General features: G+C 41.9%; 1 protein-coding gene across 1 annotated transcript in view; it reads right to left on the bottom strand.

Annotated features, from left to right (window-relative positions):
• The window catches only part of unm_sa1614 (un-named sa1614), a 102081-nt gene that overhangs the window by 78194 nt on the left and 3452 nt on the right, over positions 1-20435 (bottom strand). Inside the window, exon 2 of the mRNA XM_078418853.1 lies at positions 1972-2044. Coding sequence (XP_078274979.1) covers positions 1972-2044 — 73 coding nt within the window. The remainder of the gene's footprint in view (positions 1-1971; positions 2045-20435) is intronic.

The following is a 20435-nucleotide window of genomic DNA, read 5'->3' as shown; positions in this document are numbered from 1 at the left end:
TTTTGTATCTTCTGTTCGATTGAAGATCTCAATAAGAAGCTTCCTACAAAGAAGTTGGTAAGAGTTGTTGGCGACATGCCGAACTTTGTTACTCTTCCGAGGAAATAGAGGTGTTGGTCTGCTTTTTTGGCCATGGTTGATCGAGGACAAATTGTTGGTGATATTTATGCAGAAGGAATTGAAGCTTTCAACAATCTCCACCTCGCCACCATTGATGCTGACAGGGACGTGTACATCACTTTGCTACCTGAAGTTAATTACAAGCTCCTTGTCCTGCTTACAACATGGAATAGGTTGTTGTTTTGATACCATGTTTCTAAGCTCTAACTCCATCCTGTACCCCATCACGTAATTGTTCGAGATTCAGCCCACCATGGTAATGTCATCTGCAAATATCAAAATGGATATAGAGCACAATTTGGTCACATTGTTGTGAGCGTATAGAGAGTATAGTAAGGGCACTGACGTTAAGCATTATCGTGGAGGATGTTTTGTCACCTGTTCTCACTGATTGTAATCTATGTCTCAGGAAGTCATAGATCCAGTTGCAGAGGAAGGTGCTGACTCCTACGTCTACGAGTTGGGTTGGGATCTTGTTGTTGAAGGTGACGTAGGCCCCCCTTGGTCATGGCTGACCATGGGCGATGCATCCTAGTTGTTGGCTGCTTGCTCCAAACCTTGGCTAGAGCAGCGTCGCTTGTGGCTGAAGAGACCAATGCGGGAGTGACAGTCTCTGTCGCAAAGGTCACATTTGTGTGTGGTCTCTAGTCTGTTGAAGTTGCTGCGCTCCTTTCTGCTTGCTCGCTTGCCTGCCGCTGCGTTCATCAGTTTTTCTTCCCCCGTTTTGAGATTTTGGTTCAGGGTACCTCTCCACCTCGTACGGTCAGCTGCAAGGCTCTCCCAGGACTCCAATCGATGTCGAGTGCCTTCATATTTCTCTTGCAGACATCCTTGTAACATAGCTGGGGGCGACCGATGGTTCTCCTCCCAGATGTCAGCTCTCCATAGAGGATGTCTTTTGGAATATGGCCATCCTCCATGTGGTGGACATGGCCCAGCCACCGCAGTCTGCTCTGCCTGAGTAGAGTGTACATACTGGGACGGCCAGCGGGAGGCAGAATCTCAGCGTTGGACACTATCTTGCCAGGATATACCCAGGATACGGCGGATGCTTCTAAGGTGGAAGGTGTTGAGTCTTCTCTCCAGTCTGGCATTTGTAGTCCATGCCTCACTGCCATACAGCAGCGTGCTGTTGATACAGGCATTGTAGTCTGCTATCTTTGTCTTCACTGTCAGCTTTGGTTTGGTCCACACTCGAGTTGTGACGCGAGCGAGAGTTGTAGCTGCCTTCCTGGTCCTCTTGTCAATCTCTGTGTTCAAGGAGTGGTTGTTGGTGATGGTGGAGCCGAGATACGCAAACTGATGGACGGCATCGAGTTCATAGTCATCAATGGTGATGACAGGCGGTACCTCTGTACCCTGCCCCAGGACGTTCGTCTTCTTCAGGCTGATGGTCAGCCCGAAGTCCTTGCAAGCCCGATAGAAGCGGTCCATCAGTGACTGTAGTTCCTGCTGGATGTGTTACACAACTGTTGTGTCATCGGCAAACAACAAGTCCCTGATGAGAATTTCACGTACTTTTGTCTTGGCTCTGAGGCGGGTGAGGTTGAAGAGCCTGCCATCCAATCTAGTACTCAGGTGGATCCCCTCTGTTGTGGTGCCGAAGGCATTTTTCAGGAGCAGAGCGAAGAAAATCCCAAAGAGTGTGGGAGCGAGGACGCTTATTGAAGGTGAAGTAATAATCATCAAATAAGAGTTTGATGTAGGTGGGTGGTGGAGCTATCTGAGATTCCCGATGTGTTAAATGCAAAATTGTCAGATCTAAATATTCATAATTATGTATAACAAAAGACCGTCCTTGAATGCGTTTTTAAATGGTATTAAATTTAAAGATGTACCAGTACTCTTTACCTTGCCCTGTGGTGTATCTTGTTTTGACTGCCTTCTTCATTTTCTGGAGTACAAATCTGTCCTTGTCTAAAGCCTAGGGAAAGTAAGACATTCATGTATAAAACATCAATGGTTCTTTACAAGTACAATAGTTAATAGAAGTGACCATAGCTTGGAGAATTTGCACAATGATTTTAAGACAGTATTGTTTATATTAAAAAAACATCAGTCTCAAATTTGCACTTGACAATGCAACCGCGGGGCGGGAATGGCAATCAGGAGAGGTTTGGACCCAATGCGCAGTTGGGAGCTCGGAGGGGGGCGTGACCCGCCCAAGTGCTGGGAGTGCCGGCCAATCGGGGTGGGGGTGGGGGGGGGGGGATGAGGAGAGCTCTCCTGCTGCTGGCCACCCGGGGCCGGGGTGAATGGCTCCCTCTACCCTTTCCTCTCCCCCTCGCCCACCCCCGGCCCCGGGGGAGTTTTAAGGAAGGTTGACGGGGGATGGAGTGGGCGAGTGGGTGAAGGGAGGAGTCTAACGGGGGTTGAGGGGGGATGGAGTGGGTGAGGATAAGGAGGGTTGAGGGAGGATGGAGTGGGTGAGTGGGAGGAGGGAAAGGGGGGGGAGTGGGGGGTGCTATACCAATGCAGGTTTGGGGGGTTGAGGGGGATGGAGTGAGTGAGTGGCTGAGGGGGGAGGGGAGGAGGGAGTATACGGGGGGTTGAAGGGGGATGGAGTGCGAATGGGTGAGTGGGGGGGGAGGGAGGGTGGGAGTTGGAGGAGAGGGTGCTGGATCAATGCAGATTTGGGCCCAACGGGTCCACTCGGGCTAGTACCCTTAAAAAGTTTCTTTAAATGTTTTCAAATATCACAAATATTCAAAGTGAAATTAAAAGAAATCAATACATTTCTTACCATTGGCTTTTGTACTGTAATTTCAAGGCAGAATTATAAATGGCAATAGATGATGTAATCTCTGGTTTTATATCAGCAATCTATTTGGTAAATAGTTATAATTTTCTGAGATTGAAAAATGAGGGAGTAGTTCATTCTCCACATCAATCAAAATTTGCCCCTAAATAAATGTACACTATTACCAATAAAATTGAAATTACTATGGGTGTTTTATGGTGGGGTTTTGTAACAAGAATGAACACAGTCGATATCAAAGTGCGAACACAAACGACACATTGAAAAGATGAATTGAGGAAATTGCCTGGTTCCTTATAAAGTACAATGACGTACAAGCAAACAAGAAACAATTATTAGAGTACAGTGAACAGGGAGTAAAGATAGTCTTAATTTTGAACTCTGTTCAGGAACTTCAATGATGTGACTGGCTCTTTGCCAAATGGCCTTTATCACCATATATGGAAAGATAAAGCCCAAACCCCTCCGCTGTTGAAATAGCTTTACAAATCCCATAAGACCATGAAGTGCAACTGTGTATTTCCTCATTCGGTTTCAGTGCTGCCATTATTTTAAAGCATTTTTTAAATTTCAAATTCAAGCCTACAACATCCTATCCTGAAGTGTAATGCTTAACATCATTCCCAGTTCCCATTATAAACAAATCCTAATGCCTAAACTGTCCACTGAATAATCTTAATGACAACAGGAGGAATTCACGAATTCTTATAAAATTGGAATTAAGCCCACATATTTCAAGAAATGATACATGAAAGTATCTAGCAATTACAGCGTCATTAGTCTTGTATTAGCAGTGATAGAGTTCTGCTTGGATATAAAACTAAATGGCAACATAAATCCAACCTATCACAAGCCATCTGAAAATGTGAGAAAGTAATAAGGAAGGCAAATGGTATGTTGGTCTATACTTAAAGAGAAATTGTGTAGAAGGGTAATGACTTCTTTCTGCAATTACTTTAGGCCCTTGTGAAACTGCAACAGGAATACTGTGAGTGACGTTTCGGGTCGAGAGGGGGGTCGAGACTCCAGTCTGAAGAAGGGTCTAGATCCCGAAACGTCACTCTCATTCCTTGTGGACCGTCCGGTGCGGCCTGCAACCACAACAACCTGACTGCGGGCGAGGACAGCAGGAGAAGGGAAAGACATTGTGGCCTTCCATCACAGTGAGGAGAGGACTGGAGGAGACTCACTGTGATGGATGTTTCTTTGATGGATGTTTCTTTTTTTGTGTGTTTTTGGGGTTGGGTGGTTTGAGTGCCTGTTTGATGCTTTTATTGTTGGACTGTGTTTTTAGGGGTTTTGGGGTGTGTGATTTGAATGCCTATTTAATGCTTCTATTGTTGGACTGTGTTTTGGGGGGTTTTTGGGGTTGGGTAATTTGGGTGCCTGTTTAGTGCTTTTATTGTTGGACTGTGGGTGATTGAATTAACATTTTGTTCAAGATGGCCGCGCCGTTGTGTTTGGCTGCCTGCCACTGTATGTTTCTTTTTTTTCCTAGTCAGATGTGCAGCACTTTGGTCAACGTGGGTTGTTTTTAAATGTGCTATACAAATAAATTGACTTGACTTGACTTGACTTCTCTCCAGAGATGCTGCCAGTCCCGCTGAGTTACTCCAGCATTTTATGTCTATCTTCAGTTTAAACCAGCATCTGCAGTTCCGTCCTACACACTGACATACTGTGTGCCGGTCTGGTCTCACTACCCAAGGACTTCTGGGACAATTGGAGGGTAACAAAAGTTAAATAGATTGATTCCTGAGGTGGAAGGAGAAAGGAAACAGACTTGGCCTTTAGCCTGGAGCTTAGAGGAATGGGATGTGATCTTGTTGAAACACAATTTTTTTATGGAGTTCAAAAGGGAGGATGGAGTGTTTATTACCAAGGGTCATAGTCTTAAAGCAAAGAATCGGTTATCCAGTATTAAGATGAAATGTCTTCACGCTGAAGCAAATCTTTTAAATTCTCTTCCCAAGATACTCTCTGCCTGTCCATTTCCCCAGGGCATGAAGGTTTGCTCAGATTTTTGTTCAATCTGATGTTGACAGGCAACCTTATTTTTCTTCTAAGATAGACACAAAATGTTGGAGCAACTCAGCAGAACAAGAAGCATCTCTGGAGAGAAGGAATAGGTGACGTTTCGTGTCGAGACCCTTCTTCAGACTGATCAGTTACTCCAACTTTTTGTGTCGATCTGCGGTTTAAACCAGCATCTGCAGTTCCTTTCTACACCTCCTTTCTACACCCTCCCCCTTCCCAGTTCGTTGACCAGTCTTAAGGGCCTGTCCCACTTAGGCGATTTTGTAGGCAACTGCCGGCGACTGTCAAAGTCGTAGCAGATCGCCAAAATTTTCTTTTACCCGACCACAATAACCACGACAATGCCGAGTCAGGTCGAGATTACACCGTCTTCGGAAACATCGCGAAATTCCCATGCTGTCAATTCTTCTCCGGCGTCCAAATTTTCGCTGAAATCACTGACAAGTCGGTAAGTACTTGAGAGTTTTGAAATATAACATCTTGCGCAGGTTACTTGAAAACCAAGCTTCACGGTAACAAGGCATAAACTGGATTGACTTCCAGTTTACCAATAGCAGTATTAAGAAATTTAATTTTAAAAGTGGTTAAATGGATTTTTGTGCGTAGTGTGGGCATTCTTTGAAAATGTACGGGAGATGCATATCTGGTTTCTGGGTTGCATATCTGGGTTGGGCGCCTACTTTAAATGTAATCGCTGATGGCCATAAACATCACGAAAATTCCCACACTTACCTGACTGTCAAACTCCAATCTACCTGTCAAATGTCCTTGGTTAAACACAAGTATTTTGTGGTATCTTCAAATGACTTTACTTAATTTAGTATTATGTGCTTCTAAATACATGTAGCAAACCTGGGGACCGCATGCGACGGTGCCCGCAATAAGCAATGAACTTTTCAGTGATGAAAGAAACATAGAAAACATTATCGTTTTCTATTTGTGTCATCACTGCAATAATGCTGATATTTATCCAGTAACTATTCACCTTGCAAATCAATAAAACTTCTGATCACAAAAGGCGACTTTCCCCATTCAGTTAATCAGCCACCCATATGCAGATAATAATTATTTTAAATACTTTGCCTTTTAAAAAAAAAATCCGAACCATCTTTTACTATGTCCAATTTGGTTTGAGAGTTATTAATGGTTATATATTGCAATCACTGCAGATTTTCTATTTTTAAATGCACTGTTGAATGTGTGAATGTAAAGAATTGGCCATTTAAAATAATTATGCTAGACAATAAATATTAGCATGTAATGGACAACTGGCATGCAAAAAAAGGCTGCAGCAATGATGTAAACTGTCATATCTAGTCATTCATCCATCAGCCTGGGGCTTACAAACCAATTCCATCTTGAAATAGGAATCAGGATTGTTTGTACACCATAGGATTCTAACCTGCATATTAAACTAAATGTTAAAATTAAAATGTGTGACTGTAATGCATTGTAAGCCATACATTTGGCAGTATGGTTTACGTGCAGGTCTCTGTCCTGTTTGTAAAAATATTTCATTACCTCTCACTCTTTGATTTCATCGTGATAACCACCTCCTCACCCCTATCCCCCCGCCACCAACACACTCCATCAGGCTGCGACCATTTCCATGTTTCAGTTGCCTGGGAGCTTCCACAATAGTCTGTAGCTGTGAAAAAGACAAAATACTGGAGTAACACAAATAACTCAGCGGGTCAGGCAGCATTCTGTAGAACATCGAGTGACATTTCGGGTCAGGACCCTCCTTCAGACAGAAGGGTCCCGACCAAAACATTACCTGTTAAATGTTCTCCAGAGATGCTGCCTGACTGGCTGAGTTATTTGTGCCCTTTTTTGTAAACCAGCATCTGCAGTTCCATGTTTCTGCAGTCTGTAGCTATGGCCTTTTATCGCTGGCTTTTCTGCCTAGTTAACCTATCTGATCATCTACCAGGAAAGAAATAACACCACACATTTAACGGTTCTGACAGTAAATTCAGCAGGAGCTGTGAGGATTTTGTGCACTGCTCCTCATATCCATACTTGTCCCTTTCTTCACTATAGTCTTTAGGCACGTTATTTTACCAGGCATTTGATGAATCAATGAATGGGCTCCCCATGGAGTTCTTGGAAGCAGACTATTCAAATGCTGCCCAATTCACAAAGTGCGATATCTGATCTGATAATGCTCTGTTTTGGCTGCCACATCCTCAATTAATTATTATCAGAAAAATAAAACAAATGAAAAGAGCACAGCAACTTGTAATCATTATACTGTAATGACCTGCATCTTAACAACACAAATAAAAGATAGGGTTATTGCAATGGCACTTGTAGCTTCTCCTTATGTGAAGACTGAGTTTCAGAGTAATATACGACTGAGCCAATTTATATGAAATGGCATTCAAATGCTAAAATGAAGCCTCTTGGGAGAGAGAGGTTGTAGTAAAGGTAGTTGTGGGAGTCAATGGGTTTGTAGTAGATGTCTTTGGAGACAGTGGAGAGATGTCAAAGAAGGTCCAATTGAATTTGAGAAGGGTCCCGACCCTAAATGTCACCTATCTATGTTTTCCAGGGATACTGCCTGACCTGCTGTGTTGCACCAGCACTATGTGTCTTTTTTTGTAAATCAGCATCTGTAGTTCCTCTTTTCTACGAAGACTGACATAGCTAGAGCTCATGGCTCCACCTTTGACTTGAAGAAAGTGAGGTATCAAAAGTAAAGTAGTTGAGGGCAAGGAAAGTTCCATCAGGCATGGGGAAAGATTGTTTAAGGGAACTGAACGGGTGTCTGTTTTAAGGAGAAATTAAGAACTGACGCATTTGTGATGGAGAAGGGGTAAAGGAACTTGATGTTCCATTTGATAAAGGTGAGGCAGTAGGGGGAAGCCAGGACTTGGATGTTTTTGGAATGTTGGAGCAAAGAGGTCCTTCTACAGTTGTACCGGGCCCTGGTGAGACCGCACCTGGAGTACTGTGTGCAGTTTTGGTCTCCAAATTTGAGGAAGGATATTCTTGCTATGGAGGGTGTGCAGCGTAGGTTCACTAGATTAATTCCCGGAATGGCGGGACTGTCGTATGTTGAAAGGCTGGAGCGATTGGGCTTGTATACACTGGAATTTAGAAGGATGAGGGGGGATCTTATTGAAACATATAAGATAATTAGGGGATTGGACACATTAGAGGCAGATAACATGTTCCCAATGTTGGGGGAGTCCAGAACAAGGGGCCACAGTTTGAGAATAAGGGGTAGGCCATTTAGAACGGAGATGAGGAAGAACTTTTTCAGTCAGAGGGTGGTGAAGGTGTGGAATTCTCTGCCTCAGAAGGCAGTGGAGGCCAGTTCGTTGGATGCTTTCAAGAGAGAGCTGGATAGAGCTCTTAAGGATAGCGGAGTGAGGGGGTATGGGGAGAAGGCAGGAACGGGGTACTGATTGATAGTGATCAGCCATGATCGCATTGAATGGCGGTGCTGGCTCGAAGGGCTGAATGGCCTACTCCTGCACCTATTGTCTATTGTCTATTGTCTTATAAGGTGTCCCGGATGAAGGTGGGAAGGGACTGGACAAGGGAGGACAATATACCTTTTGGATGCTTCAGAAAACATTCAATAATATGTTAACATAGGATTTTAAAGACTGTCCAGCATTTCCACTGTCTTGCAACATTTTAAAACCTTACTTGGTATGGTTGATATTTTAACTTTCAAAGTTAATTGTCCTGGAAATATTATAATCGTATAGGCAATTCTGTTATGGTGTGTGTTTCCATAGCAATAATTGGATATAACAAAACTGATTAATTAGAGGGAACACGTGAGCCAAATTAGTTATAACTATTTCAAATGGGAACTAGTGAATCATTAAAAGTTATTTTGGAAATTCACAACCTGAAAAAAAAACTGTCTTGGGAAAAAACAGTCTGGGGAAAAAAGCTGTAACCAGAAACCATTGTATCCTGAGAAAATAGCTGCTGGTTTCACCCTGGGTGGTCACTGAAATTGACAAGCAATTGTTTATATTGACACATGCGCAATGATACTCGAATAAACAATGTAGTAATCGGCCTTTAGTATTTTATGCTTGCTTTCACAAAAAAAAGAAACAGAGCTATTAAAAAGACCTTTATTCCTAAAAGTCTTGCAGGAAAAATAATTTTGTTATTGCAAATCTGAAACTCTCCAGCTCTTAACCCACTTTCCTTATGGACATAATTGTTTTTCTAACGCAACTTCCTATAAAGCAAGCTTTCCTTGGGAATGGGACTATGGCAGAACTACCTGCAGTGGATTATTACTTTGTTATGTGAAAGAGATGTGGACCTTCCCTACTTCACACCAAATTTTAGACTTTACATCACGGAAACAGACCTTTTGGCTCAAGGGTCTGCACCAACCAGCAGGCTTTTAATTATTTTAGGATTTCAGAAATACATTTATCTAATACCGAAGCGGCTATTTGCAGTCAATATAATATGAAAGTATTCTAGCCAACCAGAACAATAAGATTAGTAAGATCAGCAATGGAATGATTACATTAATACACAATAATATAAGAATTCATAAAATTGCAGAATGAAAAAGGTTACTAAAAGAACATAAGAATATAATTAAACAGAAGCATGAAGAGCCCATTAGCTTGCTCCACCGTTTAATAAGATGAATATCATTGGTGAATCAGGGCCATGCAAGTTTTAGTTTTAGAGGTACAGCGTGGAAACAGGCCCTTCAGCTCACTCCGACCAACAATCAACCATAAAATAGACACAAAAAGCTAGAATAACTCAGCGGGTCAGAGAGAATCTCTGGAGAAAAGGAAAAGGTAATGTTTCAGGTCAGGACTCTACTTCAGACTGAGAGTCATTGGAAATGGAAATGAGATATAGACAGTGATCTCGAGAGATATAGAACAAATGAATGAAAGATTAACCATTGTTAACAATGGCCTGTTTCCTTTATCATCGTTACCTTTTTGCATATCTTTCATTCTTTTGTTCTATATCTCTCTAAATCATCATCTATATCTCTTGTTTCCCTTTCCCCCGACTCTCAGTCTAAAGAAGGGTCTTGACCCTAAACGTCACCCATTCCTTTTCTTCAGAGATGCTGTCTGTCACGATGAGTTACTCCAACTTTTTGTGTCTATCTTTGGTTTAAACCAGCATCTGTAGTTAATAATAATAATAATAATACATTTTATTTATATAGCGCTTTTCATATACTCAAAGACGCTTTACAGAGATTTTGAGAACATAGGGAAATTAATAAATAGATAAATAAGTAAATAAATAAATGAACAGAGAAAGGAGACAGTAGGTGAGGTGACCTTCAGTGGTTGAAGGCAGTACTGAACAGGTGAGACTTCAGCGATGTTTTGAATGTGGTGAGTGTGGGGGAGTCTCTAACGGTTTGGGGTAGTGAGTTCCATAGGGTGGGAGCAGCGATGGAGAAAGCCCTGTCCCCCCAGGATCTGAGTTTAGTCCGGATGTGGGGGGATAGGAGATTGGCAGCGGCAGAGCGGAGGGTGCAGGTGGGAGTGTGCCTGTGGAGGAGGTCGGTCAGGTAGGATGGGGCCAGGTTATGGAGGGCTTTGTAGGTTATGAGGAGGATTTTGTACTGGATTCTCTGGGGGATGGGGAGCCAGTGGAGTTTATAAAGGGCGGGGGTGATATGGTCACGGATCGAGGTGTGTGTGAGTAGACGGGCAGCGGAGTTTTGAATGTATTGAAGTTTATTGATGATTTTTGAGGGTGCGCCATAGAGGAGGCTGTTGCAGTAGTCCAGACGGGAGGTGATGAAGGCGTGGATGAGGGTTTCTGCAGCTGTGGAGGAGAGGGATGGACGGAGACGGGCAATGTTTTTGAGGTGGAAGAAGGCTGTCTTTGTGATGTGTTTGATGTGTTTGTCGAAGGAGAGGGTTTGATCAAGGATGATTCCAAGATTCCGGATGTGAGGTGAGGTGGATACTGGGAGACCATCAATGTTGAGGATGAAGTTTTGGGTGGATTTGATTCAGTTCCCTCCTACACAATGATTACCCATACACTAGTTCTATGTTATCCTAGTTTTGCATCCTATATGCTAGGGGCAATTTACTGTAACCAATTAACCTTCAAACCTGCACATCTTTGGAATTTGGGAGAAAATCCATGTAGTCACATGGAGAACATATAAGCTCCACATAGACAGCAACCAAGATCCTGATCAAACCCAGGTCTCTGGTGCTGAGAGGTAGCAACTCTACTGCTGCACCACTGTGTCGCTGGGTAAAAGGAACCTATATTTTGCTCAAGATTCCAGCAATTGCAGTTGTGCCTCCACTTTAAGGTAAATAGTTGGTTAGGAAGGAGGGCCAGTCCTGTTGAGGCAAAAATTTCTAAAGTTAAGACAAAAGTTGTAGTTACGGTAGTGAAATTGGTAATGATAGCAAGAGTCTGGCAGGAAGTGATTAAGGATACAGATTAAAAGTATACTTCCTATTAGTGTACAACTATATACAAAATTAAAGGCTCTTTATTTGGATGCTTGCAGTATTCAGAGCAAGGTGGATGAATTAATGTTGCATATAAATGAATATGATCTAAAAGCTCACATTGTAGAGATATGGGAGTAACAAAGGCTGTGAATTAAATATTTCAGGACACTTACATCTTAATTTAAATGTTTGGTTTATGGAAAGGGAGACATAGCTGCGATAAGAAAAGGATGGGAGGATCTTAGCTCAGAAATGTAAGTAGACTGGTTTGGGTGAAATTAAAATAAAAGAGCAAAGGGTGGGAATGGTCCACATGTTCCCTAATGGTAGCGACAATCTATAAATCAGGAAACTAGACAGATCATTTAACAAGATTAATGCAATAAGTCACGGGAGACATCAATCTACTGTACTTATAGGCAGGGCGGCCATATGAACAGTAATAGTGTGGAGGACAAATTCACAGAGAGTACAAAAAAATAATGTTCCAATCAGTGTGGTACTGCAGACTATTTTAGATTTAGTATTGTCAATATAGATTAATTAGCAATCTGATAATTAAGGGGCCTTGAGACCAAGCTGATTATTTGATATAATTTCACATAGAATTAAATCTGAAACCAGAGTGTTAAATCTAACAAACAAGCGAACTATAAAAGTATGATACATGAATGGACTATGGTAGATTGAGATTACGTTAAAAGGTACAATAACAAATAAAGTAATGGCTAACATCTACAGAATTAATGCCATAAATAGGAATAAGAATAGATTATTTAGTTCCCTGAGCTGCTCTGCCACTCAATGGATCACAGTTGATCAGACATTCTTCGTCCACTCTCCTCATTTCTCTTAATCTTCATTACCTTACTGATTAGAAATTTATCTATCTTAGCCTTAAAAATACGTGCCCACAGTTCTCTGTGGCAAAGTGTTCTAAAGACTCACAACTCTCCGAGAGAGAATCTTGAATAGGCGACCCCTACTCTGATACTTTGCACTCTGGTTTTAGACTCTCTCGTGTGAAGAACTGTTCAGTCAGCATTTACCGTGTAGCCCCCTAAGATTCTTAGGTTTCAATAAGATCGCCTCTCATTCTTCTAATCTCCAATGAATAGATTCCAATCTGTATAGCCAAGCCTCGTCAAAAAACTTTTCCATGTCACAGATCAACTTGATGAATGTTCTCTGAACCACTCCCAATTAAATAATATATTCTTTAAATAGGGGGAACATTTTCAGGTGAAGTAAGCCTCAACTACATTTATACTCTAAGCCACTTGAAATAAGATCCAACATTCCTCATCTTTCCAATTTATTGCTGCATGATAGCTTTATTTTTTCATGCAAGAGCACCTCTAAATTCCTTTCTGCTGAAGCTTTCTGTAAGACATCTTCATTTAAATGCTATTCTTGCATCAATTCATCCAAAATAAACACAGCACAATTTCACACTTGATACAATGGCCAACCTTCTCTCCGGTCACCTAATCTTAAATTATCTCCGTTTGTTTTCTCCTTGCAACTTGCTTTCTGACTTATTTTTGTGTCATTTGCAAATTTGGCCAATGTACATTCACTTCCTTCCTCCAAGGGGCGGCACAGTAGTGCAGCGGTAGAGTTGCTGCCTTACAACGTCAGTGACCTAGGATCAATGCTGTCTGTACAGAGTTTGTATGTGCTCCCAGTGACCGCGTGGGTTTCCTTCAGGTGTTCCAGTTTCCTCCCACATTCCAAAGACATGCAGGGTCGTAGGTTAATTGGCTTCTGCAAATTGTCACTAGTGTGTAGGATAGAACGAGTGTGCAGGTGAACGCTGGTTGGCACAGATTCGGTCGGCTAAAGGGCCTGTTTCCATGCTGTATCTCTAAACTAAGTCATAATAATGCACTGTGAACAGTTGTAGTTCATCTACTGATCACTGCAATACTCTATTTGTCATAATCTCCTAATCTGGAAATCATCCATTCTGTCCACTCACTGCTTCACATCTTGTGGCCTAACCTGTTGTGAGACACCTTGTCAAATGCCTTTCGAAAGTCCATATATAATAAATTTACCATCCACTTGGTCGTGACTTCCTCCATAAATTCTCATAAATTTATCAGATGCAATTTCCCCTTCGTGAACAAAGTTAACATTTTTTAAATTAGATTAGGATTTTCCAAATGCGTTGCTATTACTTTCTTAATAATTGATTCTAACATTTTTCCAGGCTATCAGGCTATTCAGCTCAGTTAGCCCTTGTTGCCTTTCTCCATTTTTAAAAAGTTACATTGGTAGTTTTCTAATCTTCGGACACATTCCAGGAATGAAAGATTTTTGGAAGATAACTAATGCATTCATTCTCTCTGCAGACACCTCTTAGACAATAGACAATAGGTGCAGGAGTAGGCCATTCAGCCCTTTGAGCCAGCACCACCATTCAATGTGATCATGGCTGATCATTCTCAATCAGTATCCCGTTCCTGCCTTCTCCCCATACCCCCTGACTCTGCTATCCTTAAGGGCTCTATCTAGCTCTCTCTTGAATGCATTCAGAGAATTGGCCTCCACTGCCTTCTGAGGCAGAGAATTCCACAGATTTACAACTCTCTGACTGAAAAAGTTTTTCCTCATCTCCGTTCTAAATGGCCTACCCCTTATTCTTAAACTGTGGCCCCTGGTTCTGGACTCCCCCAATATTGGAAACATGTTTCCTGCTTCTAACGTGTCCAACCCCTTAATAATCTTATATGTTTCGATAAGATCCCCTCTCATCCTAAATTCCAGTGTATTGGGACTCTTTTAAAGAGCAACAAAAGTTAACTAAAAAGGCAATACGGGGAGAAAAGATGAGGTACGAGGGTAAACTAGCCAATAATATAAAGGAGGATAGCAAAAGTTTTTTTAGGTACGTGAAGAGGAAAAAAATAGTCAAGGCAAATGTGGGTCCCTTGAAGACAGAAGCAGGGGAATTTATTATGGGGAACAAAGAAATGGCAGACGAGTTAAACCGTTACTTTGGATCTGTCTTCACTGAGGAAGATACACACAATCTCCCAAATGTTCTAGGGGCCGGAGAACCTAGGGTGATGGAGGAACTGAAGGAAATCCACATTAGGCAGGAAATGGTTTTGGGTAGACTGATGGGACTGAAGGCTGATAAATCCCCAGGGTACTTAAGGAGGTGGCTCTAGAAATAGTGGAAGCATTGGAGATCATTTTTCAATGTTCTATACATTCAGGATCAGTTCCTGTGGATTGGAGGATAGCAAATGTTATCCCACTTTTTAAGAATGGAGGGAGAGAGAAAACGGGTAATTATAGACCAGTTAGTCTGACATCAGTGGTGGGGAAGATGCTGGAGGCAATTATAAAAGACGAAATTGCTGAGCATTTGGATAGCAGTAACAGGATCGTTCCGAGTCAGCATGGATTTACGAAGGGGAAATCATGCTTGACAAATCTACTGGAATTTTTTGAGGATGTAACTAGGAAAATTGACAGGGGAGAGTCAGTGGATGTGGTGTACCTCGACTTTCAGAAAGCCTTCGACAAGGTCCCACATAGGAGATTAGTGGGCAAAATTAGAGCACATGGTATTGGGGGTAGGGTACTGACATGGATAAAAAATTGGTTGACAGACAGAAAGCAAAGAGTGGGGATAAATGGGTCCCTTTCGGAATGGCAGGCAGTGACCAGTGGGGTACCGCAAGGTACGGTGCTGGGACCCCAGCTATTTACGATATACATTAATGACTTAGATGAAGGGATTAAAAGTACCATTAGCAAATTTGCAGATGATACTAAGCTGGGGGGTAGTGTGAATTGTGAGGAAGATGCAATAAGGCTGCAGGGCGACTTGGACAGGTTGTGTGAGTGGGCGGATACATGGCAGATGCAGTTTAATGTAGATAAGTGTGAGGTTATTCACTTTGGAAGTAAGAATAGAAAGGCAGATTATTATCTGAATGGTGTCAAGTTAGGAAGAGGGGATGTTCAACGAGATCTAGGTGTCCTAGTGCATCAGTCACTGAAAGGAAGCATGCAGGTACAGCAGGCAGTGAAGAAAGCCAATGGAATGTTGGCCTTCATAACAAGAGGAGTTGAGTATAGGAGCAAAGAGGTCCTTCTACAGTTGTACCGGGCCCTGGTGAGACCGCACCTGGAGTACTGTGTGCAGTTTTGGTCTCCAAATTTGAGGAAGGATATTCTTGCTATTGAGGGCGTGCAGCGTAGGTTCACTAGGTTAATTCCCGGAATGGCGGGACTGTCGTATGTTGAAAGGCTGGAGCAATTAGGCTTGTATACACTGGAATGTAGAAGGATGAGGGGGAATCTTATTGAAACATATAAGATAATTAGGGGATTGGACACATTAGAGGCAGGAAACATGTTCCCAATGTTGGGGGAGTCCAGAACAAGGGGCCACAGTTTAAGAATAAGGAGTAGGCCATTTAGAACAGAGATGAAGAAGAACTTTTTCAGTCAGAGAGTGGTGAAGGTGTGGAATTCTCTGCCTCAGAAGGCAGTGGAGGCCAGTTCGTTGGATGCTTTCAAGAGAGAGCTGGATAGAGGTCTTAAGGATAGCGGAGTGAGGGGGTATGGGGAGAAGGCAGGAACGGGGTACTGATTGAGAGTGATCAGCCATGATCGCATTGAATGGCGGTGCTGGCTCGAAGGGCTGAATGGCCTACTCCTGCACCTATTGTCTATTGTATACAAGCCTAGTCGCTCCAGTCTTTCAACATATGACAGTCCCGCCATTCCGGGAATTAACCTAGTAAACCAACGCTGCACGCCCTCAATAGCAAGAATATCCGTCCTCAAATTTGGAGACCAAAACTGCACACAGTACTCCAGGTGCGGTCTCACTACGACCCTGTACAACTGCAGAAGTCAAGTCAAGTCAATTTTATTTGTATAGCACATTTAAAAACAACCCACGTTGACCAAAGTGCTGCACATCTGATTAGGAAAAAAAAAAGAAACATACAGTGGCAGGCAGCCAAACACAACGGCGCGGCCATCTTGAACAAAACCTCTTTGCTCCTATACTCAACTCCTCTTGTTATGAAGGCCAGCATTCCATTGGCTTTCTTCACTGCCTGCTGTACCTGCATGCTTCCTTTCAGTGACTGATGCACTAGGACACCCAGATTTCGTTGTATGTCCCCTTTTCCTAATTTGACACCATTCAGATAATAATCTGCCTTACTATTCTTACCACCAAAGTGGATAACCTCACACTTATCCACATTAAACTGCATCTGCCATGCATCTGCCCACTCGCACAACCTGTCCAAGTCACCCTGCAACCTCATAGCATCTTCCTCGCAGTTCACACTGCCACCCAGCTTTGTATCATCTGCAAATTTGCTAATGGTACTTTTAATCCCTTCATCCAAGTCATTAATGTATGTAGATGCAAGGATAAAAGCCATCCAGTCTAGCAGACTTATCTGCCTTTAGCCACATATTTTTCCTAATACCAATTCGCCAGTGATAGTATAGCGTTTATTGTGTATGACAGTGCGATGATTGCGGTAGACAGTGATAGCGTTTGAGGGCTCTGGGCTTGTTCTCGCTGGAGTTTAGAAGAATGGGGGAGAACATTGAAATATACTGAATAGTGAAAGGCTTGGATAGAGTGGATGGGGGGGGGATGTTTCTACTAGTGGGAGAGTCCTATGACTAGAGGTCATAGCCTCAGAATTAAAGGAAGATTTAGGAAGATGAGAAAGAATTTCTTTAGTCAGAGGGTGGACAATCTGTGGAATTCTTTGCCATAGAAGGCTGTGGAGGCCAAGTCAATGGATATTTTAAAAGCAGAGATAGAAAGATTCTTGATTAGTACAGGTGTCAGGGGTTAAAGGGAGAAGGCAGGAGAATGGGGTTAGGAGGGAGAGATACAATGCCCTCCATAATGTTTGGGACAAAGACCCATCATTCATTTATTTGCCTCTGTACTCCACAATTTGAGATTTGTAATAGAAAAAAAATCACATGTGGTTAAAGCGCACATTGTCAGATTTTAATATAGGCCATTTTTATACATTTTGGTTTCACCATGTAAAAATTACAGTGTTTACACATAGTCCCCCCATTTCAGTGCACCATGATGTTTGGGACACAGCAATGTCATGTAAAGGAAAGTAGTCATGTTTAGTATTTTGTTGCATATCCTTTGCATGTAATGACTGCTTGAAGTCTGCGATTCATGAACATCACTAGTTGCTGAGTGTCTTCTCTGGTGATGCTCTGCCAGGCCTGTATTGCAGCCATCTTTAGCATGCATGTTTTGGGGGCTAGTCCCTTCAGTTTTCTCTTCAGCATATTAAAGGCATGCTCAATTGGGTTCAGATCCGATGATTGACTTGGCCATTCAAGAATTGACCATTTTTTAGCTTTGAAAAACTCCTTTGTTGCTTTAGCAGTATATTTGGGATCATTGTCTTGTTGTAGAATGAACTGCCAGCCAATTAGTTTTGAGGCATTTGTTTGAACGAGCAGATAGGATGTGTCTACACATTTCAGAATTCATTATGTTACTACCATCAGCAGTTATATCATCAATGAAGATAAGTGAGCCAGTACCTTTAGCAGCCACACATGCCCAGGCCATAACACCCCCACCAACGTGTTTCACAGATGAGGTGGTATGCTTTGGATCTTGGGCAGTTCCTTTTCTCCGCCATACTTTGCTCTTGCCATCACTCTGATAGAAGTTAATCTTCGTCTCATCTGTCCACAAGACCTTTTTCCAGAACTTTGCTTGTCTTTTAAGTTCTTCTTGGCAAACTGTAACTTGGCCATCCTATTTTTGCGGATAACCACTGGTTTGCATCTTGCAGTGTAGCCTCTGTATTTCTGTTCATGAAGTCTTCTGCGGACAGTGGTCATTGACAAATCCACACCTGACTCCTGAAAAGTGTTTCTTATCTGTCGGACAGGTGTTTGGGGATTTTTGTTTATTTTAGAGAGAATTCTTCTGACATCAGCTGTGGACTGTCAATCTTTTGCGATTAGTAAGCTCACCAGTGCTCTCTTTCTTCTTAACGATGTTCCAAACAGTTGATTTTGGTAAGTCTAAGGTTTGGCTGGTGTCTCTAACAGTTTTATTCTTGTTTCTCAGTCTCATAATAGCTTCTTTGACTTTCATTGGCACAACTTTGGTCCTCATGTTGATAAACAGCAAAAAGAGTTTCCAAAGGTGATGGAAAGACTGGAGGAAAGATTTGGTGCTGAGAGCTCTCTTTTACCTGCATTAAGGAGGCAATTAAACATACCTAAGCAATTACAAATGCCTTTGAAGCCATGTGTCCCAAACATTATGGTACCCTGAAATGGGGGGACTATGTATAAACCCAGATGCAATTTCTACATGGTGAAACCAAAATGTATAAAAATACCCTTTAAAATCTGACAATGTGTGCTTTAACCACATGTGATTTTTTTCGATTACAAATCTCAAATTGTGGAGTACAGAGGCAAATAAATAAATGATGGGTCTTTGTCCCAAATGTTATGGAGGGCACTGTAAATCAGCATTGATTAAATGATGCAGTAGACCAGGTCGGCAGAATGGCTTAATTCTGCTTCTAACACTTATGACCTTATGACTTTACCATTTCCTCCCCACAAAATTAATGATCCCATCCCATTTTACCCATTTTACCCGTATCCCTACAAACTTTCCTTTGCACATACCTGTCTAAACAGAGCAATAAGCCCAAGGGTTTATAGGATTTCAAAATTCCCCAAAAGAAGAACCAAGAATTTGATAATGAAAAAAAGCAGAACACAAGTAAGCTCGTGAGGAACGAAAAGAGACTGTAAAGATTTCTGCAGATACATAAAATTTCATACAGACTGAGACAAGTGAACACAGAACTGTACAGCACAGGAACAGGCCTTCTGCCCAGCATGATGCTAAGTTAAAACTAATCTCCTTTGCTTGCACGTGATCCATTATAATGGGGAGTAAGGAATTGACAAGAGGTAAAACTAATTTGTAGACACAAGAAACTGCAGATACTGGAATCTTGTGTAGAATGCAAAGTGCTGGAGGAACTTAGCTAGTTAGGCAGCAGCTCTAGAGAACATGGATTGGAAATGTTTCGTCCTGGACCCTTCTTCAGTTGCCTATTCATTCTCACCAGAGATGCTCTGTGAACAACTGTATTACTCCATCACTTTGTGGACTACAAATAATTTGCATCAATCTTCTTGGAATGAACAAAGAAAAACTCCTGGAAATAGTGGAGAACAAAACTTCTGGAAATATTAGAGAACAACAGGTCCAGACTGAGTGGAAAACATATTAGCATTCGTGAAAAAAATTGGAGAAATTATTGTGATCCAAAGCAAATTAAATTCTAGATTCTGATAGCTTGCATCCCAAGGATTTGTAGGAGATAGTAATGAAGATAATGGGATGCGCAAATTGTCATCTTCGGAAATTGCCAAATACCTTCCCCAAATTGAGAAGTAGCAAATGTAACCTCAACTATTTAAGAAAGAAGAAACAGGAAACTACAGATCAGCTAACCTTGCATCAATAGCAAAGAAATTACTAAAATCTATTATGAAGAAAATGGTAGGATGCTTTAAAAAAAAAAGGACTGCTCACAGCCAATGTGGATTTGTGAAAGGGAAATAATGATTGGCAAATTTGAGTTTTATTGAGGTTGTTACGAGTAAAATAGATCAGGAAAACCAGCGGATGTGCTGCATTTGGTTTTTCAAAAAGGTTTTCAATAAGGTGCCATAAAAGATGTTATTAGAGTAAACTTGAGTTGATGGAATAGAGGGTATTAAACTAGTATGAATTGAAGAAAGAAGGAACTGCAAATGCTTATTAATATACAAAGGACAAAATGCTGGTGCAACTCAGCAGGTCAGACAGCATCTGTGGAGAAAATGGATAGGGGACATTTCAGGTGTGGATTGAAGGTTGGTTAATGAAGACAAAACATAGAGAGTAGGAAAAAATATCCCATTGTTGGGTTGAGAGGCCGTAACTAATAATGGCCACAGAGATTAATGCTGGGGCTATAATTGTTCACAATCTACATCAATGATTT

The sequence above is a fragment of the Rhinoraja longicauda genome, chromosome 22, assembly GCF_053455715.1.
Source record: "Rhinoraja longicauda isolate Sanriku21f chromosome 22, sRhiLon1.1, whole genome shotgun sequence".
Lineage (NCBI taxonomy): Eukaryota > Metazoa > Chordata > Chondrichthyes > Rajiformes > Arhynchobatidae > Rhinoraja > Rhinoraja longicauda.
The sequence above is the reverse complement of the archived record's forward strand: the minus strand, read 5'-3'. Positions and strand labels throughout refer to the sequence as shown.